This window comes from Cherax quadricarinatus, chromosome 73 (assembly GCF_038502225.1).
Source record: "Cherax quadricarinatus isolate ZL_2023a chromosome 73, ASM3850222v1, whole genome shotgun sequence".
NCBI classification, from domain to species: Eukaryota; Metazoa; Arthropoda; class Malacostraca; order Decapoda; family Parastacidae; genus Cherax; species Cherax quadricarinatus.
The window spans coordinates 8,664,899-8,687,974 of record NC_091364.1 but is presented as its reverse complement, the minus strand read 5'-3'; the positions used below and the strand labels follow the sequence as shown (position 1 = coordinate 8,687,974).

At 41.9% G+C, this 23,076-nt stretch overlaps 2 protein-coding genes across 3 annotated transcripts in view; one reads left to right on the top strand and one right to left on the bottom strand.

Moving 5' to 3' along the window:
• Positions 1 to 10,974, bottom strand: part of LOC128701105 (Jumonji, AT rich interactive domain 2) — a 152,289-nt gene extending 141,315 nt beyond the window's left edge. For both annotated transcript variants that reach the window (XM_070100592.1, XM_070100593.1), the window contains exons 1-2: positions 10,568 to 10,974; positions 708 to 850 (exon numbers count right to left, since the gene is read on the bottom strand). In XM_070100592.1, the coding sequence (XP_069956693.1) occupies positions 708 to 784 (77 nt within the window). In that variant the 5' untranslated portion in view covers positions 785 to 850; positions 10,568 to 10,974. The remainder of the gene's footprint in view (positions 1 to 707; positions 851 to 10,567) is intronic.
• A 150-nt stretch (positions 10,975 to 11,124) lies between these two features.
• Positions 11,125 to 23,076, top strand: part of Oseg2 (intraflagellar transport protein Oseg2) — a 142,570-nt gene continuing 130,618 nt past the window's right edge. Inside the window, exons 1-5 of the mRNA XM_053794663.2 lie at positions 11,125 to 11,281; positions 11,886 to 12,029; positions 12,151 to 12,263; positions 14,724 to 14,909; positions 18,363 to 18,450. Coding sequence (XP_053650638.2) covers positions 11,243 to 11,281; positions 11,886 to 12,029; positions 12,151 to 12,263; positions 14,724 to 14,909; positions 18,363 to 18,450 — 570 coding nt within the window. The 5' untranslated portion in view covers positions 11,125 to 11,242. The remainder of the gene's footprint in view (positions 11,282 to 11,885; positions 12,030 to 12,150; positions 12,264 to 14,723; positions 14,910 to 18,362; positions 18,451 to 23,076) is intronic.

The following is a 23,076-nucleotide window of genomic DNA, read 5'->3' as shown; positions in this document are numbered from 1 at the left end:
ACCTATTTGGGCTTAAAATCCATTACATATAAACTATCTTCTGTAAACACACAGTGAAACCTTCTACTTACCCTCTCACACATTTCCTCCTCTTCTGTGATTTTTTTTTCATTCTTAATTCTTTGTGTTTACTGGTAACCTTTAACATTGTTTACTTTTTACAAGTATGAATAAAAGATTAGGTTTCATCTTGCTCTTGTCAACTATTTCATTTTCAAAGTTCGTTTCTTCAGTGTAAAGCAGGACAGTCGTGAAATCCCTTCAGCAAAAAATGAAAGGACTGTGTGTGCAGAGACCAGTCAGTCATTGGAATAATTATGATCTTCAGGGTATCACAGTTGTTTCTGTATTGGGTGATGATATGATCCATAACAAGATGAGGACAAGATACTGGCACTTAGAGAGGGCTGACAACTAAAGCTGAGCAAGGCATGCAAGCCCAGCTGGTGCCTGCACACCACAATACAACAACAATAGACTAGAAGCAAAAGAGACTGAACTGAGCACAATAGCATGTGACAGACTAGATTGGGGCTAAGAGAGGCATTCACTATATAGGAAATGAACGTAACATTTAGTGTGAGCCCCAGGACCCCACCACATGATTTTAATGTTGCAAGTTCTCTCGACATCCTCAAATGTTAATCCAGTACTGCTCAATTCACCTCACAATCAAAAATTTATTATAAATTTCAAATGACACGTACCTTTTTGGAGAGACTTGTAAGCTTTCAAGTGATGATGCAAGTGTAATTCCTTCTTTTCTACGCTTCCGGGTGTCCATCTTGCTCAAAATATTATTAAAGTCATACAAAACTATTTACAACTTCATGCATGTCTGTTTGATGGGCTGTAAAAAATGTAAGTAAATTCAGATGGAAGCTACAGAGTGTACAAAAAAAAATTTCAAGAGATATCAGACAAATGCCATGGTATATAAAAAAAATTATACACAATAAAATTAAAACAATAAATGTGACAGTGGAGTAGCTAAGACAACTAACACACAATAAATCCCAAAATGGAAATGAGAACTGGACATTTTGGTCTGTCCTAGACCATCATCTAGTCATCAGTGAAAATCATCATCATCATCATTTTTATTTCTTTATGACATACAAATAATGTAGCTTGCATGAAATAATAATACAATGGTAGACACAAAAGAGAACCACTTATTAACTACAATCATAAATATTACATGGGGCAAGGGAAGGGGGGCTAAATATTACACAGGGAGGGGGGGGGGGTAAAATATTACATGAGGAAGGGATGAGGTAAAATATTACATGGGGAGGAGGGAGGGGATAAAATATTAAATGGGGTGGGAGGAAGGAAAAAATGGGGGTTTGGATGGGTGGAATGTTATGTGACAAACAGTTTGATAAGAAAGAAGGAAGAAGAGAAAAAAAAAAAGTTTGGTGAGAGAGAGAGCAGAAAAGCATTTGGTTTGGGGAAGAGTTTGGTTGGGAATATTTGATAGGGAAAACTTAATGTCTGGAAACGAACAGGGAAAAGAAATCTTTAATGGCCTATACCTACACCATGGTTATCCCCACAACCTCACTCACGTTTCCAAGAAACAATATTTCTTTTAGAGAGTTTAACGAGGGGAAACAAAGTTTAAGTGAAAGTTTTTATGGGTCAGAGGAGTACAATATTGTAAGGAAATGAAAAGGTTGGTAGCATACTCAGCTCACACACTGAGGTCTGAGGTTTGATCCCTGATACGGATGGAAACATTGGGATGGGTTTCCTTAAGATACCTCCTGTCCCTGTTCACCTAGCAGTAAGTCGGTACCTGGGTGTTGACTGATAGGTGTGGGTCACATACTGGGGGCAAAATTAACCTAAGTTGCCAGAAATGCTCTACATAACAAGGAACTTTCTATATATTAAGTCACTGATGTCAGCTAGGTTTGTATAAGCTGTATCATGTACGTGTAGAAATAAAGATTATTATTATTATTATTATTATTATTATTATTATTATTATTATTATTATTATTATTATTATTATTATTATTATTATTATTATTATTACCAGAGGCCTAGCTTCTCCCTACGAGCCCCGTGAGGGCGGGGAATGTGGCTAGGCCTAGGGACAGTTGGTCCCAAAGATGAGGGGGGTATTTGTACCTCCTCCCATGGGAGACTTACGTCTCGAGACACTCCCCAGATAGGGAGCCAAGGCCGGGTCACCACTACTTGGAAAAGACCTGGGCCGGGAGAGTACCGGCGAATAAAAAAAAAAAAATTATTATTATTATTATTATTGTAGTTTTGGCAAAATTTAGTAGGTGGGGAGTTTGTTGGGAAAGGTAAATTTGTGGGAAGGGAGGTTTGGTGGGAGAGGGGGTTTGGTAGGGTGGGAATTTGATAGGAGAGGAAGTTTTGTAGGAGAGGGAATTTGGAAGGAGAGAGAGTTTGGCAGTAGTACTGTAGTAGTTTGGTAGGAGAGGGAACTTGATGGGAGAGGGTTAGAGGAAGGGGGGGAATTTGGTGGGAGGGGTAGTTTGGCAGGAGAGACCAATTGGCAGGAAGGGAAATTTACTATGAGAGAGGAAATAGGAAAAGGTTTAGGGAAAGTGAGAGAGTTTAGTGGAAAAGCTTTCATTTGAGGATGGGGAAATTTTGATGGTATGCAGTTGGGAAAAGCATTTATTTAGGGTGCTTTGTAGTATGGGAAGTATTTTCGAGAGGTTTGTGGTTGGGGAAGCATTTTTTGAGAGGTTTGTGGCAGAGGAAGTATTTTTGGGAGGCTTGTGGCAGGGAAAGCATTTTAAGAAGTTGTGTGTTAGGGGAAGCATTTTAAGGAGTTTTGTGATATGGAAAGTATTATAGGGAGTTTTGCTGTAGGGGAAACACCCTTAAGGACACCCTTAAGACTGCTCTGAAAGCTTTCAACATCAACCACACCATGTGGGAGCTGATAGCTCAGGACAGGAATGACTGGCGAGCAGTTGTCCAGAAAGGGGCAACATCCTGTGAGGCAAGCAGAATCTCACTAGCTGAGCAGCGCAGGCAGGTGAGGAAGACCAGAGCCATCAGACCCCTCGATGCTGCCACCCTTCCCTGTCCACACTGCCAGAGAACGTTTCGTGCGCGGATTGGCCTGACAAGTCATCTGCGTACCCACCAACTTCAACCCCAGGATGACTAGATGGTCCTCGTCGAATCGACGGACAAAACAAAACAACAGTAAGGAAAGTATTTTAGGAAGGTTTGTGGTAGGGAAAGTATGTTGGGGAGTTATGTAGAGGAAGAATTTTTAGGAAATCACGTGGTGATTGAAGTATTTTGTGGAGTTTTGTGGAAAGATACCTAAAGGATGTGTCTGGGAGTCAATGCCCCTGCAATTTGGTTGCAGACCAGGCCTCCTGGAGGATCAAGACTTGATCAACCAGGCAATTACTGCTGGCCACACTCAGTCTAACACACAAACACAGCCCAGCTGGTCAATCACTGATCTGAGGTACTTCTCTAGTTCCCACTTGAAGAAAACCAGAGATTTGTTGGTAATTCCCTGTATGCATGGAGGGAGGGTACTGAAGAGTCGGGGACCTCTAACATTGGAGTTCTCTCAGTGTACTTGTTGCAGCCCTGCTTTTTAGTGGGGGTACAGTATTTTGCACTGTCTGCCAAGTTTCTTGTTGTTAAACAGAATAATGTATTATGTACTGTGCCTTTCTAGCCAATGTTCCAAGGAATACAGCTGATGGGACTTCAAGCATTCCCAGTAGTTCAGATGCTTGATCGAGTGTATACAAGCATTGAAAGCTCTTTATGTTTACCAGCTCAGCATTCTTGACTGCCTTGAAAGAGGACATTAGTTTACAGCAGTATTCTAGCCTAGAGAGAACAAGTGACTTAAGTGTATCATTAGTGGCTCAGCATCTTTTGTCTTGAAAGTTCTAGTTATCCAGTTTATCATTTTTCTTCTGGTACCAAAGGCAATCTTGTGATCTTTGAATGCAAGATATTCTGACATCATTACTTCCAAGTCTCAAACATGAAACTTTTACTTACTTGAACAATTTGAGTTCAAGTACTCCATTACAGTATTTCCTCTATTCTTTCATAGTGGAGCAACTGAAGCTTGTCCTCATTAAACATCGCATTTTTATCCAAAAGACTAATTATAACTACCCAAGGTTTTGCTGTCTTTAACAGACACACTCTCATAAAGATTCTGGCATCATCAGCAAAGGATGTTACATTACTGTGATTAATGTCCTTATCCATGTTGGATGTAAGAGTAAAAAACAGAAGTGGGGCCAGTACTGTGCCTTGAGAAACAGATTTTTAACTGTGGCTGCTTCTGACTTCACTGTTTACTGCTTGAGGAAGCATTTTAGGAAATTTTGTAGCAGGTAGGCATTTTGTGGAGTTTTGTAGCAGATGAAGCATTTTAGGGAATTAGGTAGTGGGGCAAAGTATTTTAGGAAGGTTTGTGGCAGAGAAAGTATTTTGGGGAGTTTAGTGATAAAGCAAGCATTTCAGGAAGAAAAATTTTAGTGGCAGGTTTGGATTGGTGCAGAGTTTGGGGAAAATTTGTTTTACACAGGGAAAAGTTTTGTATAAGAAAGGATGGTGGAGTGAATAATAATGGGGGAAAGGTTGGGGAAATTTATGCAAGAAGCTAAGTTTAACAAAAGAGAAAGTTTAGTGAAGGAAAACTTAGTGAGAAAGTTTAATAAAAAAAATTAGCAAGAGGAAAGGTTTGGTGAAAAAAGTGTTTGGAGAGAGGGATAGTTAGGTGAGAGGAAAAGTGGGAGGAGCTCTGAAACCTTAAGGGCCACACAGCTCTTGGTAAAATAGGAAACCATCAGGTTTGATTCAAGGAAGGAGAAAAAGAGCCTTTAGTTTTGGAAAAGTTTATTGAGAATGCTTGGTGAGGTAAAGTTTGGAGAGAGGTAAGGTTTGAGAAAAAATTTTGAGAGCAAAAGTTTGGTAAGAGGGGAAAGTTTGGTAAGAGGGAAAGTTTAGTAAAAGAGAAAGTTTGGTAGAGGGGAAAGTTTGGTAAGAGAGAAAGATTGGGAAGAGGGAAAGTTTAGTTGGAAGGAAAGTTTGGTAGGAGGGAAAGTTTGGTAAGAGGGAAAGTTTGGGAAGAAGGAAAATTTAGGAGGAGGGAAAGTTTGGTTGGAGGGAAAGTTTGGTAAGAAGGAAAGTTTGGTAAGAGGGGAAAGTTTGGTAAGAAGGAAAAGTCTGGGAAGAGGGAAAGATTAAGAGGGGAAATTTGGCATAGGAGGAAAGTTTGATAAGAGAGGAAAGTCAGATAAGAGGGAAAGTTGGGCAAGAGAGAAATGTACAGTAAGAAGGAAAATTTGGCATACCAAAAAGTTTGGTAAGAGGGAAAATTTGGTATAGGGGAAAGTTTGGCAAGAGGGAAAGTTAGGTAAGAGGGAAAGTTAGGTAAGAGGGAAAGTTTGGTAAGAGGGAACATTTGGTAAGAGGGAAAGTTTAGTAAGAGGGAAAGTTTAGTAAGAGGGAAAGTTTTGGTTAAAAGGAAAGTTTGGTAAGAGGGAAAATTTGATAAATGGGAAAGTTTGATAAGAGGGAAAGTATAGTAAGAGGGAAAGTTTAATAAGAGGGAAAGTTTGGTAAGAGGAGGAAGTTTTGGTCAAAAGAAAAGTTTGGTAAGAGGAAAAATTTGATAACAGGGAAAGTTTGAGAAGAGGGAAAGTTTGGTAAGAAGAAAAGTCTGGTAAGAATAAAAGTTTGGTAAGAGGGAAAGTTTGGTAAGAGGGAAAATTTGGAAAGACTGAAAGTTTGGTAAGAGGGAAAGTTTAGAAAGAGAGCAAGTTTGGTAAGAGGGAAAGTTTGGTATGAGAGAAAGTTTGGTAAGAAGGAAAGACAGGTAAGAGGGAAAGTTTGGTAAGAAGGAAAAATCTGGGAAGAGGGAAAGTTTAAGAGGGAAAATTTGGCATATGGGAAAGTTTGGTAAGAGAGGAAAGTTAGGTAAGAGGGAAAGTTAGGTAAGAGGGAAAGTTTGGTATGAGGGGAAGTTTGGCAAGAGGGAAAGTTTGGTAAGAGGGAAAAGTTTGGTAAGAGGGAAAGTTTGGTAAAAGAAAATTTTGTAAAAGGGAAAGTTTGATAAGAGCGAAAGTTTGGTAAGAGCGAAAGTTTGGTAAGAGGGAAAGTTTAGTAAGAGGGAAAGTTTGGTAAGAATGTAAAGTTTGGTAAGAAGTGAAAATTTGGTAAGAATGGAAAGATGCAAAGTTTGAATAGGTTTGGAGAGGCGAGGTTTCAAGGGAAAGTTTGAAGAGAAAGTTTGGTGAAAGAGAAATTCTAGCAAGAAGCCAAGTTTAGTAAGAAGGAAAGTTTAGAGACAGGGAAAGTTTGGCCATTATTACAGCATTAGTTGTGGAAAAGCTAAGCCTATAGGGGTTATACAGCATCCAAGGAAATGAGAAACTATCAGGTTTGTCCCAAGGAAGGAGAGGATAAGCCTATTTCCTCACATCAAAGCACCTTCCTTGAGGGAATAAAGTTGAGTAAGAGGAAATGTTTAGTGAGAAGGGTAAAGTTTGGCAAGGTGTAAAGTTTGAAGGGTAAAGCTTGATGAATAAAATTTAGTGAAAGGTTAAGCTTGGCAAAGGCTAAAATTTGGTGAAGAAAAAAGTTTGATGAATAGCAAAGCTTAGTGAAGGATAAAGTTTGGTAAAGGATAAGACTGGTTATGGAGAAAGTTTGGGGAAAGGTAAAGTTTTAGTGAAAGGTAAATTTTGGTAAAGAGTAAAACATAGTGAAGAGCATCATTATTTCATTCAAAAAGACGCATCAAACCCTCACGGATCATACATTGCTTTAGTGAAGGGAAATTTTTAGAAATAAGTAAAGCTTGGTAAAAAGAAAACTAGTGTTAAACAAAGTTTGATAGAAAGAATTAAAAGATGGAAAATTATTAATTTATAATTTTTAATGTGTCAAAAGACAAAAGGAGAAGTGCAATTTTTCAAGGTAAATATGTAAAAATATGTAATCAAACTGCAAAAGACTATTTATAAAGCACCAGTTGTATGGTATAATTTGTACCTAATAGCAAAAACTTGCTCATGACACAGTACCTGCCAGCAACAGCATACCATATGGCTGCCACAACACAGCACCTGGCTGCCACAACACAGCACCTGGCTGCCACAGTACAGAACCTAGCTGCCATAGCACAGCACCTGACTGCTGCAGCACAGAACCTGGCTGCCACAGCACAACATCTAGCTGCTGCAGCACAACACCTGGCTGCCAGAGCATAGTACCTGGCTGCCAGAGCATAGTACCTGGCTGCCACAGCACAGTACCTGCTTGCCACAGCACAGCACCTGACTGCCACAGCACCTGCTTGCCACAGCACACCACCTGACTGCCACAGCACAGCACCTGCTTACCACAGTACAATACTTGCCTGCCACAGCACAACACCTGACAGCACAGCACCTGTTTGTCACAGCACATTACTCGCCTGCCACAGCATAGCACATGCCTGTCACAGCATAGCACCTGCCTGCCAGAGCACAGCACCTGCCTGCCAGAGCACAGCACCTGCCTGCCAGAGCACAGCACCTGCCTGCCAGAGGACAGCACCTGCCTGTCACAGCACAACACCTGCCTGCCACAACACAACACCTGCCTGCCACAGCACAACGCCTGCCTGCCACAGCACAACGCCTGCCTGCCACAGCATAGCACTTGAATGCCTGCCACAGCAAATCACCTGCCTGCCAGAGCACAGTACCTGCCTGCCACAGAACAGTACCTGCCTGTCACAGCACAGTACCTGCCTGTCACAGCACAGCACCTGCCTGCCACAGCACAGTACCTGACTGTAACAGCACAGCATCTGCCTGCAACAGCACAGTACCTACCTGCCACAGCACAGCACCTGCCTGCCACAGCACAGCACCTGCCTGCCACAGCACAGCACCTGCCTGTCACAGCACAGCACCTGCTTGCCACAGCACAGCACCTGCCTGCCAAAGCACAACACCTGCCTGCCACAGCACAACACCTGCCTGCCATAGCACAACGCCTGCCTGCCACAGGATAGCACCTGCCTGCCACAGCACAGTACCTGCCTGCCACAGCACTACCTGCCTGCCACAGCACAGTACCTGCCAGCCACAGCATGGTACCTGCCTGCCACAGCACAGTACCTGCATGCCACAACACAGCACCTGCTTGCCAAAGTACAATACTTGCCTGCCACAGCACAGCACCTGACAGCACAGCACCTAGCTACCACAGCACAGCACCTGTTTGTCACAGCGCATTACTCGCCTGCCACAGCATAGCACGTGCCTGTCACAGCATAGCACCTGCCTGCCAGAGCACAGCACCTGCCTGCCAGAGCACAGCACCTGCCTGCCAGAGCACAGCACCTGCCTGCCAGAGCACAGCACCTGCCTGCCAGAGGACAGCACCTGCCTGTCACAGCACAACACCTGCCTGCCACATCACAACACCTGCCTGCCACAGCACAACGCCTGCCTGCCACAGCACAACGCCTGCCTGCCACAGGATAGCACCTGCCTGCCACAGTATAGCACTTGAATGCCTGCCACAGCAAATCACCTGCCTGCCAGAGCACAGTACCTGCCTGCCACAGAACAGTACCTGCCTGTCACAGCACAGTACCTGCCTGTCACAGCACAGCACCTGCCTGCCACAGCACAGTACCTGACTGCCACAGCACAGCATCTGCCTGCCACAGCACAGTACCTGCCTGCCTCAACACAGTACCTGCCTGCCACAGCACAGCACCTGCCTGCCACAGCACAGCACCTGCCTGCCACAGCACAGCACCTGCCTGTCACAGCACAGCACCTGCTTGCCACAGCACAGCACCTGCCTGCCACAGCACAGCACCTGCCTGCCACAGCACAGCACCTGCCTGCCACAGCACAGTACCTACCTGCCAGAGCACTACCTGCCTGCCACAGCACAGTACCTGCCTGCCACAGCACTACCTGCATGCCACAGCACAGCACCTGCCTGCCACAGCACAGCACCTGCCTGCCACAGCATGGCACCTGCCTGCCACAGCACAGCACATGTCTGCCACAGTACAGCACCTGCCTGCCACATCACAGCACCTGCCTGCCACAGCACAGTGCCTGACTGTCACAGCACAGTACCTGCCTGTTACAGCACAGTACCTGCCTGTCACAGCACAGCACCTGCCTGCCACAGCACAACACCTGCCTGCCACAGCACAGCATCTGCCTGCCACAGCACAGCACCTGCCTGCCACAGCACAGCACCTACCTGCCACATCACAGCACCTGCCTGCCACAGAACAGCACCTGCCTGCCACAGAACAGCACCTGCCTGCCACAGCACAGCACCTACCTGCCACAGCACAGCACCTGCCTGCCACATCACAGCACCTGCCTGCCACAGCACAGCACCTGCCTGCCACAGCACAGTACCTGCCTGCTGCAGAACAGTACCTGCCTGCCACAGCACAGCACCTGCCTGCCACAGCACAGCACCTACCTGCCACAGCACAGCACCTGCCTGCCACAGCACAGCACCTGCCTGCCACAGCACAGCACCTGCCTGCCACAGCACAGCACCTGCCTGCCACAGCACAGCACCTGCCTGCCACAGCACAGCACCTGCCTGCCACAGCACAGCACCTGCCTGCCACAGCACAGCACCTGCCTGCCACCGCACAGCACCTGCCTGCCACAGCACAGCACCTACCTGCCACAGCACAGCACCTGCCTGCCACAGCACAGCACCTGCCTGCCACAGCACAGCACCTGCCTGCCACAGCACAGCACCTGCCTGCCACAGCACAGCACCTGCCTGCCACAGCACAGCACCTGCCTGCCACAGCACAGCACCTGCCTGCCACAGCACAGCACCTGCCTGCCACAGCACAGCACCTGCCTGCCACAGCACAGCACCTGCCTGCCACAGCACAGTACCTGCCTGCCGCAGCACAGCACCTGCCTGCCACAGCACTGTACCTGCCAGCCACAGCACAGCACCTGCCTGCCACAGCACAGCACCTGCCTGCCACAGCACTGTACCTGCCTGCCACAGCACAGCACCTGCCTGCCACAGCACAGCACCTGCCTGCCACAGCACAGCACCTGCCTGCCACAGCACAGCACCTGCCTGCCACAGCACAGCACCTGCCTGCCACAGCACAGCACCTGCCTGCCACAGCACTGTACCTGCCAGCCACAGCACAGCACCTGCCTGCCACAGCACAGCACCTGCCTGCCACAGCACAGCACCTGCCTGCCACAGCACAGCACCTGCCTGCCACAGCACAGCACCTGCCTGCCACAGCACAGCACCTGCCTGCCACAGCACTGTACCTGCCAGCCACAGCACAGCACCTGCCTGCCACAGCACAGCACCTGCCTGCCACAGCACAGCACCTGCCTGCCACAGCACTGTACCTGCCAGCCACAGCACATGACAGCCGCAGCGACTCGACTCACACCCCCACACAGCACTCCACAAACCCCCCATCATACCACTCACAGACATGCCAGTTCCTGGCCCGGTGGACCGGGGACCGTGCCCAAGATGGACCAGGGGGCTAACATACCGGTGGTGGGGACATATTTGCACTGGGGTCCTGCTGAGCTCTACTCCTCCATTGTTTTGTTACGCATTGTTTGACGCCGCCACCAGGGGGCACCACACCTTCCCCATACCTCATTTATCCACATTCCTCAACCATTATTGGCTAAATGGAGAGGAAAAAACTCTTATTGTCTACTTTTTGCCTTGTACTATAGACTAGCGTCTCCCTGATTGCGTATATATAAGCGTAATTTAGGTCGGTTATTATCACAACAATGTTGTCTTTTTATTATTTTTGTTTTAATATCTTTAATGCATATATTGTGACTATTTGAATCATTTTTTTATATATTGGAAGTTCATTCAAATCGAGAACATCAATTTTATTATATAGATAGGGAAGCGATAAACCCATATGGATCAAACAACGGCTGAGGACTTGGAGGTAATTACTATTTTATGAATGGTAATTAAGTTTTATCCAAGGTAAAATTATTACAAGTCCAATTCCTGCGATCAAGAGCACATTACCAACATCAAGACACCTCTCTGTGAGCAGTAATTAAGTAGGTTGTCAACGGGGAAAATAACACGTCAACATTCCAAGACTCAAAATTTGGCTGGGAAGTGAGAGTTGTCGTGTTTTTGGAGTTGTGGAAGTGAATAATGGCGTGACTCCGGGCACTTACTAGCCAGAATGAACATCAAACATCTTAAGAACATCTTGCTACCACAAGTAACTAGAATATATTCTTAATTTTAGTATAATAAAGACTTTAAATAGCTCGGTCTTCATATTGTAACTTAAAGGTAGCAACTCTCCAATTCTAACCATCATTGTAGAGCAAATAATAATTAGCCATCCACTATTCAAGTGAAAAACACATATTTAGCTTTTAATCATTATAATTTGAAGAAGAGCTTCATGATATTCCTTTTCATCTTGTAATAAATGGTATTAATAGTCCTGGGTAATAGTAGACTACTGCTGCTTCGCAGTTTTCAGTCGGTAATTATAATCAAAAGTCAAGTCAGAGATATTTTTCAGCACGATATAATGTTTCTACAGAGATGGGCGACATGCAGAAAGCCCATGGTTATGTAGAGCATTTTGGGTAAGCTTAGACCTAAATTAAGACTACAATGGCAATATTTTTTTTTTCAACGAACTGGCCATATCCCACATATATATAGTTTAAACACAAGAACACAAGAATGAAGGAACACAGCAGTAGGCCTATTAGCCCATGCAAGGCAGGTCCAATTCATACTCGCTCATGAACCCATCCAATCTATAGTTTATGTCACAGCTTGTTATATAAGATGTGTATATGTTTCAGGATGGTGCTGCAAAGATCACTGCTTTAGCCTGGTCACCTAACAACGTGAAGTTAGCCGTGTCCACAGCAGAGCGTGTTATTCTACTTTTCGATGAAAATGGTGAACGGAGAGACAAATTTTCTACGAAACCTGCTGATGCTAAGGTATATTTGTACTCTTATTTGCTCAAGAGCAACATTTATAGCTATACCATGATTACATTTTTTTAATAATTTGGTCAACCTTTAAGCACTAAGTAAACAATCTTTTATTCTTTTTCCTCAGTATGGCAAGAAAAGCTATTTGGTGAAAGCTCTTGCTTTCTCTCCTGACAGCACAAAGATAGCAATTGGCCAAACTGACAACATTATTTATGTCTACAAGATTGGAGAGGATTGGTGAGTTATCTTGTGTAGTATAGTGAAACTTTACTGTTCACTTTGCCGGTAATGTGTGCAAAATCTTTATTATGATGAATTATTTTTATTTATAGCATATGTATTATGATGTAATATTTGTCCAGACCCCCAAAATTAATATTGCTCCCAGTTTTCACTTTTTTCTTTTTTAATTTGTCCAGAAATGGTAGAGAATCTTTTTCTGAAAGTAATGACATCAAAAGTACAAAATTTGATGGAAGACTTGTGAAATTACACTGGCACAAAGTTAGCAGTCTGGGTGCAATTTACACATCAGTAATTTCACCCACTTTGAGCCCAGTTTTAAGCCAATTTCAGTGCTCTATTTGACCAAATTCTTAGCTATTTTGCTAGTGTGCCTTCTGATTGAGCACTAGAAAGTGCCCATTCAACTATTACAACTATGTACTCTGTAAAGCGCACAGGAGTCAGTAATTTAGCCAATTTTACACAAAAATTTAAAAAATACCATTTTAAAAATAAAGCTCAAAATAGACAGTGTAGGTATTCCTGGCACTAACACAACATTTCTTCTGTTCATTAATCACATCCCCAGGCCTCACCTATATTACACTTGCCTTCCATTCTGATTTCATAATCATACAAAAATAGAAGATTTACTCGTATTTCCTGGATAATAAAATATAACCAGGAATAATTAGTCATGGTTTATGGCATCCTTATAACTGAAACAGAACTATTAACCCTTTCAGGGTTTCCGACGTACTAGTACGTCTTACACACCAGGGTTATTGACGTATTAGTATGCGTAAATTCTAGCGCCTTCAAATCTAGTGAGAGAAAGCTGGTAGGCCTGCATTTGAAAGAATGGGTCTATGTGGTCAGTGTGCACAGTATAAAAAAATCCTGCAGCACACAGTGCTTAATGAGAAAAAAAAACTGACCGTGATTTTGGTTTAAAACAGCGACTTTGCACTGTATTTTCGTATGGTATTTATGGTTGTATTCTAGTTTTCCTGGTCAGAAATTGAGATGATTTTGATTGGTTTCACAATGAAAAGTACCTTGAAATTGAGCTCAAAGTAGCAGACATGTTTGATTTTTGCAATAGCTCAAAAGTAAACAAATCATGCCACACATCCAATACACGTCAACTGGTGAGTCTAATATTCTTTTACAAGTGCACTGATATTATTTATACCATTTCTACACTAATGCAGTAGTCTGCAAAACAATAAATCTTCTATTTTTTGTAAAAATAAAAATTCAAAGTGGAAAGCAAAAGAAATGTAAGAGGGGCCTGGGGACATGACTAATGAACAGAGACAATGTTATTTTAATGTCAGGAATGTCTGTCTTGTTTACTCTGGACCCTATTTGGAAATTGGCATCTTTTGAAATTTGTGTGAAATTGGCAAAATTGCCAATTTCTAACCACTTCATTGGATAGTTGAAATCGGTAAATGGGTGGTTTCTTGTACTCATTCGTTGGAAAAAATGGAGTGCTAGCGAAATAGTTATGATTTTTGTCGATTAATACACTGGAATTGGCTGAAAATAGGGCTCAAAGTGGGCAAAATCGCAAATGCATAAACATCGTCGAGACCACTAACTTCGTGACAGCATAATTCCATAAGTTTTCAATCAAATTTCATACTTTAGGTGTCATTATGATTGGGAAAAAATAATTTTTTTTTTTTCTGAAAAATTTTCAACCCTGAGAACAAGTTTAGGAGAGGGCCTCTCGACCCTGAAAGGGTTAAAAACCCATAAAACAGACTAAGGGTTATAGGGAGCCTTACCTGTCCTCCAAAACAGTAAAAATCTAATATTTCCCCTATTTTGAGCCCAATGTCAAGTTATTTCTGTACCCGATACCAGCCAAAATCATCTCTATCTCAGTAGGATGTCTTCCACTCTATTGAATGATACCAAGAAATGGCCAGTAAGATCATAAAAACCATCCTAGATAACACCTCAAATGCACATATCTTAAGCCAAACTCATTGTCAACGTTTTGCTTTTCCCACCATGCACCATGTAGAGCCGGATTTTTTTTTATACTGTGCACATTTAATGTGTAGACCCATTCTCTCATATTTAGGCCAAAATTTACTGCTCACAGCTTATCTGAGTGAATTGAGCTCATGACAGAACTACATGAGGGACCTCTGACCTCAGTGACATAGTTCTATGTGATGGTCACTGAAAGGGTTAAACTGTTACCCACCAAGGTATGGTGACCCATAGTAGGAAACACATTCACCATTAATCATGTAATAGCTTGTCTAGCATTTTCCTTATTTTTCAAGGTGTGCATTGAAGCTGGTGAAGGGCTTTTGATCCAGGTAACTAGAGATGCTATTCACTTCCTCATGTCAAAGTTGAGTACTCCCTCATGCCTCCCATTCCCCAGGTTCTCTTTGACATAGGTTTAGTGTTTCTCCCATGAATACAATTCACACTTTACTTTCACAGGGGAGAAAAGAAGGTGATATGTAATAAGTTTGTACAGTCATCTCAAGTGACGTGCCTGATATGGCCATTTGAAGGGCCAATTGTCTTTGGCTTGCTAGAGGGAAAAGTGCGAGCAGCAAACATCAAGACCAACAAGTCACAGACGCTCTACCAAACAGACTCTTACGTTGTGTCACTCACTGCCAAGTAAGCTTATTATTTTCTTATTTTCTACATATATTAACCTTGACAAAAGCATTTATTATTAGTTTTTTAATTTGAAAATATTTCTAAATATGTTTTGAGGCTGATAACAAATATTACTAAATATGGATAGGCAGCTGTATGTTCCCATGAGGTGATAGTAACCCATCAACATAGGGGTACCCCAAGACAGTGCTCTCAACATTTCCCAAAACCTCTCTCTCTCTCTCTCTCTCTCTCTCTCTCTCTCTCTCTCTCTCTCTCTCTCTCTCCTCTACACTTCTCTCTTCTCCAGGTGCATATACGCTTACTATACCTTTGATATACCTTTGAAGAATTTCGAGAATATATCTACTCTCTGAGCCCAGCCATGGGCCAGGCTCGTCTAGTGCTGGCCTGGTCAACCAGGATGTTGCTGCTGGAGGCCTGCTGCCCCACATATCCATCACAGCCTGGTTGATCTGGCACCTGGTGAAGATACTTGTCTAGTTTCCTCTTGAAGGCTTCAACACTTGTTCCAGCAGTGTTTCTGATATCTTCTGGTAAGATGTTGAAAAGTCTGGGACCCTGGATGTTGATACAGTGTTCCTACTATAACCCACTTTTCACATCCAATCTTTATTTTACTCCACATAATCCTTGAATTAATACATTTATACTCCCTCTTATCCTTCAGCATTATTGCTGCTACTCCTGTAGCTCTAACTCTATATGAAACCCCTGACCTAATCCCATTTACTTCTCTCCACTGAAACTCTCCCATGCCCTTCAGCTTTGTTTCACTTAAAGCCAGGACATCCAGCTTCGTCTCATTCATAGCATCCGCAATCATCTCTTTCTTTTCATTCGCACAACATCCACGCACATTCAGACTTCCCACTTTGACAATTTTCGTCTTCTTTTTAGTAATCTTTACAGGAAAAGGGGTTACTAGCCCATTGTTCCTGGCATTTTAGTTAACTTTTACAACACACATTGCTTATGGAAGAAAGATTCTTATTCCACTTCCTGTAAACTTGCATATTTATGAGACAGACAAGAGACACCAGCAATCCTACCATCATGTACAACAATTACAGGCTTTCATTTTACACTCACTTGGCAGGACGGTAGTACCACCCTGGGTGGTTCCTGTCTACCAACCTACTACCTATATTTTTTTTTTTCAACAAACTGGCCATATCCTGCCGAGGCAGGGTGGCCCAAAAAGAAAAACAAAAGTTTTTCTTTTCAAATTTATACAGGAGAAGGGGTTACTAGCCCCTTGTTCCCAGCATTTTAGTTGCCTCTTACAACACGCATGGCTTACGGAGGAAGAATTCTGTTACACTTCCCCATGGAGATAAGAGGAAATAAACAAGAACAAGAACTAGAAAGAAAATAGCAGAAAACCCAGAGGGGTGTGTATATGCTTGTGCACATATGTGTAGTGTGACCTAAGTGTAAGTAGAAGTAGCAAGACCTACCTGAAATCTTGCATGTTTATAAGACCGAAAAAAGACACCAGCAATCCTACCATCATGCAAAACAATTACAGGCTTTCCTTTTACACTCACTTGACAGGACGGTAGTGGCTCCCTGGGTGGTTGCTGTCTACCAACCTACTACCTATATATATTATATAAATATACATGGTGTATGGTAGAGCTATTATTGAAAAAAATAAAAGTAAGATGGAGAGTAGGATAGTAAATGAACAAAGAGGCTTTAGGAAAGGTAGGGGGGGTGTAGACCAAGTGTTGACAGTGAAACATATAGGAGAACAGTGTTTACATAAGGGTGAAGAGGTTTGTGTGGCATTTATGGATTTGGAAAAGGCATATGACAGGGTGAATAGGGGGGCAGTGTGGCAGATGTTGCAGGTGTAAGGTATAGGAGGTAGGTTACTGAAAGGAGTGAAGAGTTTCTACGAGGATAGTGAGGCTCAGGTTAGAGTATGCAGGAGAGAGGGAGATTATTTCCCAGTAAAAGTAGGCTTTAGACAGGGATGTGTGATGTCACTGTGGTTGTTCAATATATTTATAGATGGGGGTTGTAAGAAAAGTGAATGCGAGGGTCTTGGCAAGAGATGTGGAGTTAAAAGATAAAGAATCTGACACAAAGTGGGAGTTGTCACAGTTGCTCTTTGCTGATGACACTGTGCTTTTGGGAAATTCTGAAGAGAAGTTGCAGAGGTTGGTTGATGAATTTGGTAGGGTATGTAAAAGAAGAAAATTAAAAGTGGATATAGGAAAGAGTAAGGTGATGAGGATAAAAAGATTAGGTGACAAGAGATTGGATATTAGATTGGAGGGAGAGAGTATGGAGGAGGTGAATGTATTCAGATATTTAGGAGTGGATGTGTCAGCAGATGGTTCTATGAAAGATGAGGTGAATCATAGAATTGAAGAGGGGAAAAGGGTGAGTGATGCACTTGGGAGTCTGTGAACTTTATCCGTGGAAGCAAAGAGGGGAATGTATGAGAGTATAGTTGTACCAACACTCTTGTATGGGTGTGAAGCATGGGTGGTGAATGTTGCAATGAGGAGGCTGGAGGCAGTGGAGATGTCATGTCTGAGGGCAATGTGTGGTGTGAATATAATGCAGAGAATTCGTAGTTTGGAAATTAGGAGGTGTGGGATTACCAAAACTATTATCCAGAGGGCTGAGGAGGGGTTGTTGAATTGGTTCTGACATGTAGAGAGAATGGAACAAAACAGAATGACTTCGAGAGTGTATAAATCTGTAGTGGAGGGAAGGTGGGGTAGGGGTCGGCCTAGGAAGGGTTGGAGGGAGGGGGTAAAGGAGGTTTTGTGTGCGAGGGGCTTGGACTTCTAGCAAGCACGCGTGAGGGTATTTGATAGGAGTGAATGGAGACAAATGGTTTTTAATACTTGACCTGCTGTTGGAGTGTGAGCAAAATAATATTTATGAAGGGATTCAGGGAAATCAGCAGGCCGGACTTGAGTCCTGGAGATGGGAAGTACAGTGGACCCCTGGATAACGATATTATTTCAATCCAGAAGTCTGTTTGGGTGCCGTTATAGACCGAATTTGTTCCCATAAGAGATATTGTGAATTAGATTAGTCCGTTTCAGACCCCCAAAAATACACCTACAAAAGCACTTACAAAAATACACTTACATAATTGGTCGAGTTGGGAGCTGATCGTTATGTGGGGGTCCACTGTACAGTGTCTGAACTTTGAAGGAGGGGTGTTAATGTTGCAGTTTTATAACTGTAGTGTAAAGCACCCCTTTGGCAAGACAGTGATAGCGTGAATGATGATGAAAGTTTTTCTTTTTTGGGCCACCCTGCCTTGGTGGGAATTGGCCGATGTGTTAATAAAAAAAAATAATTTGAGATGTATTTGTGTAGAATTTTAATCCTGTGTCATTAGCAGAACTTTAATTACACTGCACGATTACATAGTAGTAACTAGTATGAGACAGTATATCTCTTGAACTTTTACTACAGTTTACGTGGGACAGCATTTCTCTCTGGTCATGCTGATGGATCAGTAGTGCGGTTCTATGTTGCTGATGACCCATATGCTGAGCCACAGGTAAGTCTCCACTAGTGTTGTTATTCAACATATTTAACAGTTACTATTTTTAGTTAAAAAATGTAATAACTTGTTAAGATATTACTTAATGTTTAACCCTTTCAGGGTCCAGACCCCTAATCTGAAACTTGTCTACAAGGTTAAAGAATTTTCAAAAAAAAATTTTGTCATTTTTTCTTATGAAATGATAGAGAATCTTTTTTCTGAAGTTAATAAAACAAAAAATAGAAAATTTTATGGAAAATTGACGAAATTACGCTCTCGTGAATTTTACTGCGTCAGTGATATTTGCGCATCGGTGATTTTGCCGGCTTTGACTCCCATTTTAGGCCAATTTCATTATTCCAGTCGACCAGATTCTTAGATATTTCACTAGTATTACTTCTATTTTATCGATTGAACACAAGAAATCGCCCAATCAACTATTTTAACTACCCAATAAAGTGATCGGAAATTGGTAATTTGGCCAATTTCACACAAAGTTCAAAATATTCCAATTTCAAAATAGGGTCCAGAATAAACAATGCAGGCATTCCTGGCACTAAAATAACATTTCCCCTGTTTATTAGTTATGTTTCCAAGCTTTACATATGAATTCTATTTTGACCTTTTATTTGCATAATGAATTTTTATTCACACCAAAAAATAGAAGAGTTACTGTTATACAACACTACAATGTTTGTATAAATAATATCAGCGCATTTGTGAACGCACATTAGACCTACCAGCTGACATGTATTGGATGCATGACGTCATTTGTTTTTAAATCTAAATTTATCCAACTTTAATCCATTATTCCTGATTCTTACCCAAGTCGATATCCTTACTATTTTATTAATGTCGCTTTTGTTTATGCCCATCATCCACTTATACACTTCGATGATGTCTTTTCTCATTCTGCATCTCTCAAGAGAGTGAAGATTCAAGGATCTATCTTCATATGGCAGATTCCTTATACAGTGAATCATTTTAGTCATCTTTCTCTATATGTTCTGTGAATTTATATCCCTTCTGTAGTAAGGAAACCAAAACTGAGCGGCATAATCCAAGTGAGGCCCGGTGGCCTGGTGGCTAAAGCTCCCGCTTCACACACGGGGGGCCCGGGTTCGATTCCCGGCGGGTGGAAACATTTCGACACGTTTCCTTACACCTGTTGTCCTGTTCACCTAGCAGCAAATAGGTACCTGGGTGTTAGTCGACTGGTGTGGGTCGCATCCTGGGGGACAAGATTAAGGACCCCAATGGAAATAAGTTAGACAGTCCTCGATGACGCACTGACTTTCTTGGGTTATCCTGGGTGGCTAACCCTCCGGGGTTAAAAATCCGAACGAAATCTTACTAGTGATGTATAGAGCTGTAAAATAACTTTTGGACTCCTGTTACTTATACTTCTTGAAATAAATCCAAGTAATCTGCTAGCCCTATTGCTCACACTTATGCACTGTTGTCTTGGCTTTAGATTTCTGCTTACCTCTTGGTTTTAGGTTTCTGCTTAAGTTGGCCATTTTGCTAAAAATAAAAAGATGGTTTCTGTCTTTTGTGTGCATTCCCTCCTCTCCCAACTTTTAATAGTTATGGTGTTGTGGTTATTACAACAAAAACAACTATAATTTGTTGTTTATACGAAGTTTATAAAAAAATATGCAGTCCATGTTTTTCAGCATTTTTTTATTTGTGCCTTGAATGCCATTTAACTAAATTATAGTATATCAGTGCAGTACTCAGATGGCACACTTTATTTCCATATTGACAATAAAAATATATTTATTCCATATACAGCCTCTCCTCACTTAACAATAGAGTTTCATTCCTAAGACCACGTCAGTAAGCGAATTCATTGCTAATCGAGGAGCATTCTATAATGGTAGTGGGTTTGTGTCAACCATCTTAGATATTGTTTTACTGTCACCTTTGCACCATTTATGGCATTTCTAGTATATTTTTAAATGTTTATACAGTAGTTTACTGTATATTGTAATAAAGAGAATAGAGGAAATCAGCTCTAATATACATTATTTAAGTATGCATACTGGTCAGAGAGCTCGTAAGTCCGAGTTGTCAGTAAATGAGTAGTATGTGCATCATTAAGTGAGGAAAAGCTGTACTGTATATTTTTGGGAGCAAGAAGCTAGTTTGCTGAAAAAAAAAACTGTATTTTTATTTTACTGCTCTTTTCTGTATTTTTTGTACCTCTGTATGTGTGCACAAATTTTTAAATAAATAAAAAATAAATAAAATGCATACTGGTCAGAGAGCTCGTAAGTCCAAGTTGTCAGTAAATGAGTAGTATGTGCATCATTAAGTGAGGAAAAGCTGTACTGTATATTTTTGGGAGCAAGAAGCTAGTTTGCTGAAAAAAAAAACTGTATTTTTATTTTTATTCATGAAACATGCATAAACAATTTTGTTTGTCCTCTACAAATGTAGAAGACACATGACAGAGCATGCTTTTTTATTAGATGATGGCTTGCCCTAAATAGGACCTTATCAACACTATTTCACAGTGTATAGACTTGATAAAACTATATTTAGGATGGAACGTTGTTTGATAAATTGTCTCCCCTTTCTTCATGTGTTTTACATTCCTAGTTTGCCGGCTACTTGCCATTTGCTACATATTACCTGGTTACAAAATGAGCAGCACTGTAATACAGCCTCTCCTCACTTAGCAACATACTACTCATTTACCGACGACTCAGACTTATGACGGGCTCTCTGACCAGTATGCTTACCTAAATAGTGTATATAACAGCTGATTTCCTCTGTTCTGTTTATTACAATATACAGTACAGACGCAACCCTACTTACAAACATTTGAGTTACGAATATGCGGACATACGAGCAGACTGCCATGTTAGCTAAAGTTTCATTCGCAACACTTCCGCAAATCCTAATTTTGAGTTGTGCACCTTCTGTATAGTAGGACATTTTCCTGCAACCCACGCCATGCAGCACGGTTTGGTAACATGCTCATTAGTGGCAACATGCATATGCTTATGCTGTAGCACAAGCATACACATGTTGGCCTTAGTGAGAAGCTTCATATGGACCTAAAGGAAGACTTTGTGGAGCTGTTTGAGTCACAATCTGAGGAGCTGACAAATGAAGATTTGATGGAGCTGGAAGAGATGCAGCATAAGTTTGAGACGAAAATGATGGCCGAGGCATTTTCTCTTATAGAGAGGTCTCTGTGTGTTTGAGCTTCAGGACCCCAATATCGAGAGATTCTCAAAGGTTTCAACTGGTGTTAACAATTCTATCTCGTGCTACCATCTTATATACGATGAGAAGAGAAAAATGGTGAAAACTTCCTTAGACAGATTCTTCAGACCAGTGCCTTCTACCTCAAAAGTCTCTTCAGATGTTGAAGAAACCCAGGCTTACAAAACCCTGACTGATGAAGCATTTGATGACAAAGTATATGAGGTTGATAACCCTCTCCCCCAGTAGCCCCACACAATCTCCAATCTTCCTCTCATCCATCACCTCAAGTTTATTGTACCAATTAAAAAAGTAAGTTTTTTATTACAGTATTTATTATTAAAATATGCTTTAGTATTAAGAGCCTTACATTACTGATACTGTACAGTATTGTCTTCAAGTTTTCAGCGGTGCAGAGAGGGAACAATAATAGTATTGATAATAATAATCATAACAATAGAATAATAATAATCATAACAATGGAGAGGAATAAATGGCATTAGGTCAGGGGTTTCAAATAGAGTTAGAGCTAAAGAAGGAGTAGCAATAATGTTGAAGGATAAGCTATGGCAGGAAAAGAGGGACTACAAATGCATAAATTCAAGGATTATGTGGAGTAAAATAAAGATTGGATGTGAAAAGTGGGTTATAGTAAGCGTGTATGCACCTGGAGAAAGAAGTGTAGAGGAGAGAGAGAGATTCTGGGAAATGTTGAGTGAATGCATGGGGAGTTTTGAATCAAGTGTGAGAGTAATGGTGGTTGGGGATTTCAATGCTAAAGTGGGTAAAAATGTTATGGAGGGAGTAGTAGGTAAATTTGGGGTGCCAGGGGTAAATGTAAATGGGGAGCCTTTAATTGAGCTATGTGTAAAAAGAAATTTGGTAATAAGTAATACATATTTTATGAAAAAGAGGATAAATAAATATACAAGGTATGATGTAGCATGTAATGAAAGTAGTTTGTTAGATTATGTATTGGTGGATAAAAGGTTGATGGGTAGGCTCCAGGATGTACATGTTTATAGAGGGGCAACTGATATATCAGATCATTATTTAGATGTAGTTACAGTTAGAGTAAGAGGTAGATGGGAAAAGAGGAAGGTGGCAACAACAAGTAAGAGGGAGGTGAAAGTGTATAAACTAAGGGAGGAGGAAGTTCGGGCAAGATATAAGCGACTATTGGCAGAAAGGTGGGCTAGTGCAAAGATGAGTAGTGGGGGGGTTGAAGAGGGTTGGAATAGTTTTAAAAATGCAGTATTAGAATGTGGGGCAGAAGTTCGTGGTTATAGGAGGGTGGGGGCAGGAGGAAAGAGGAGTGATTGGTGGAATGATGAAGTAAAGGGTGTGATAAAAGAGAAAAAGGTAGCTTACGAGAGGTTTTTACAAAGCAGAAGTGTTATAAGAAGAGCAGAGTATATGGAGAGT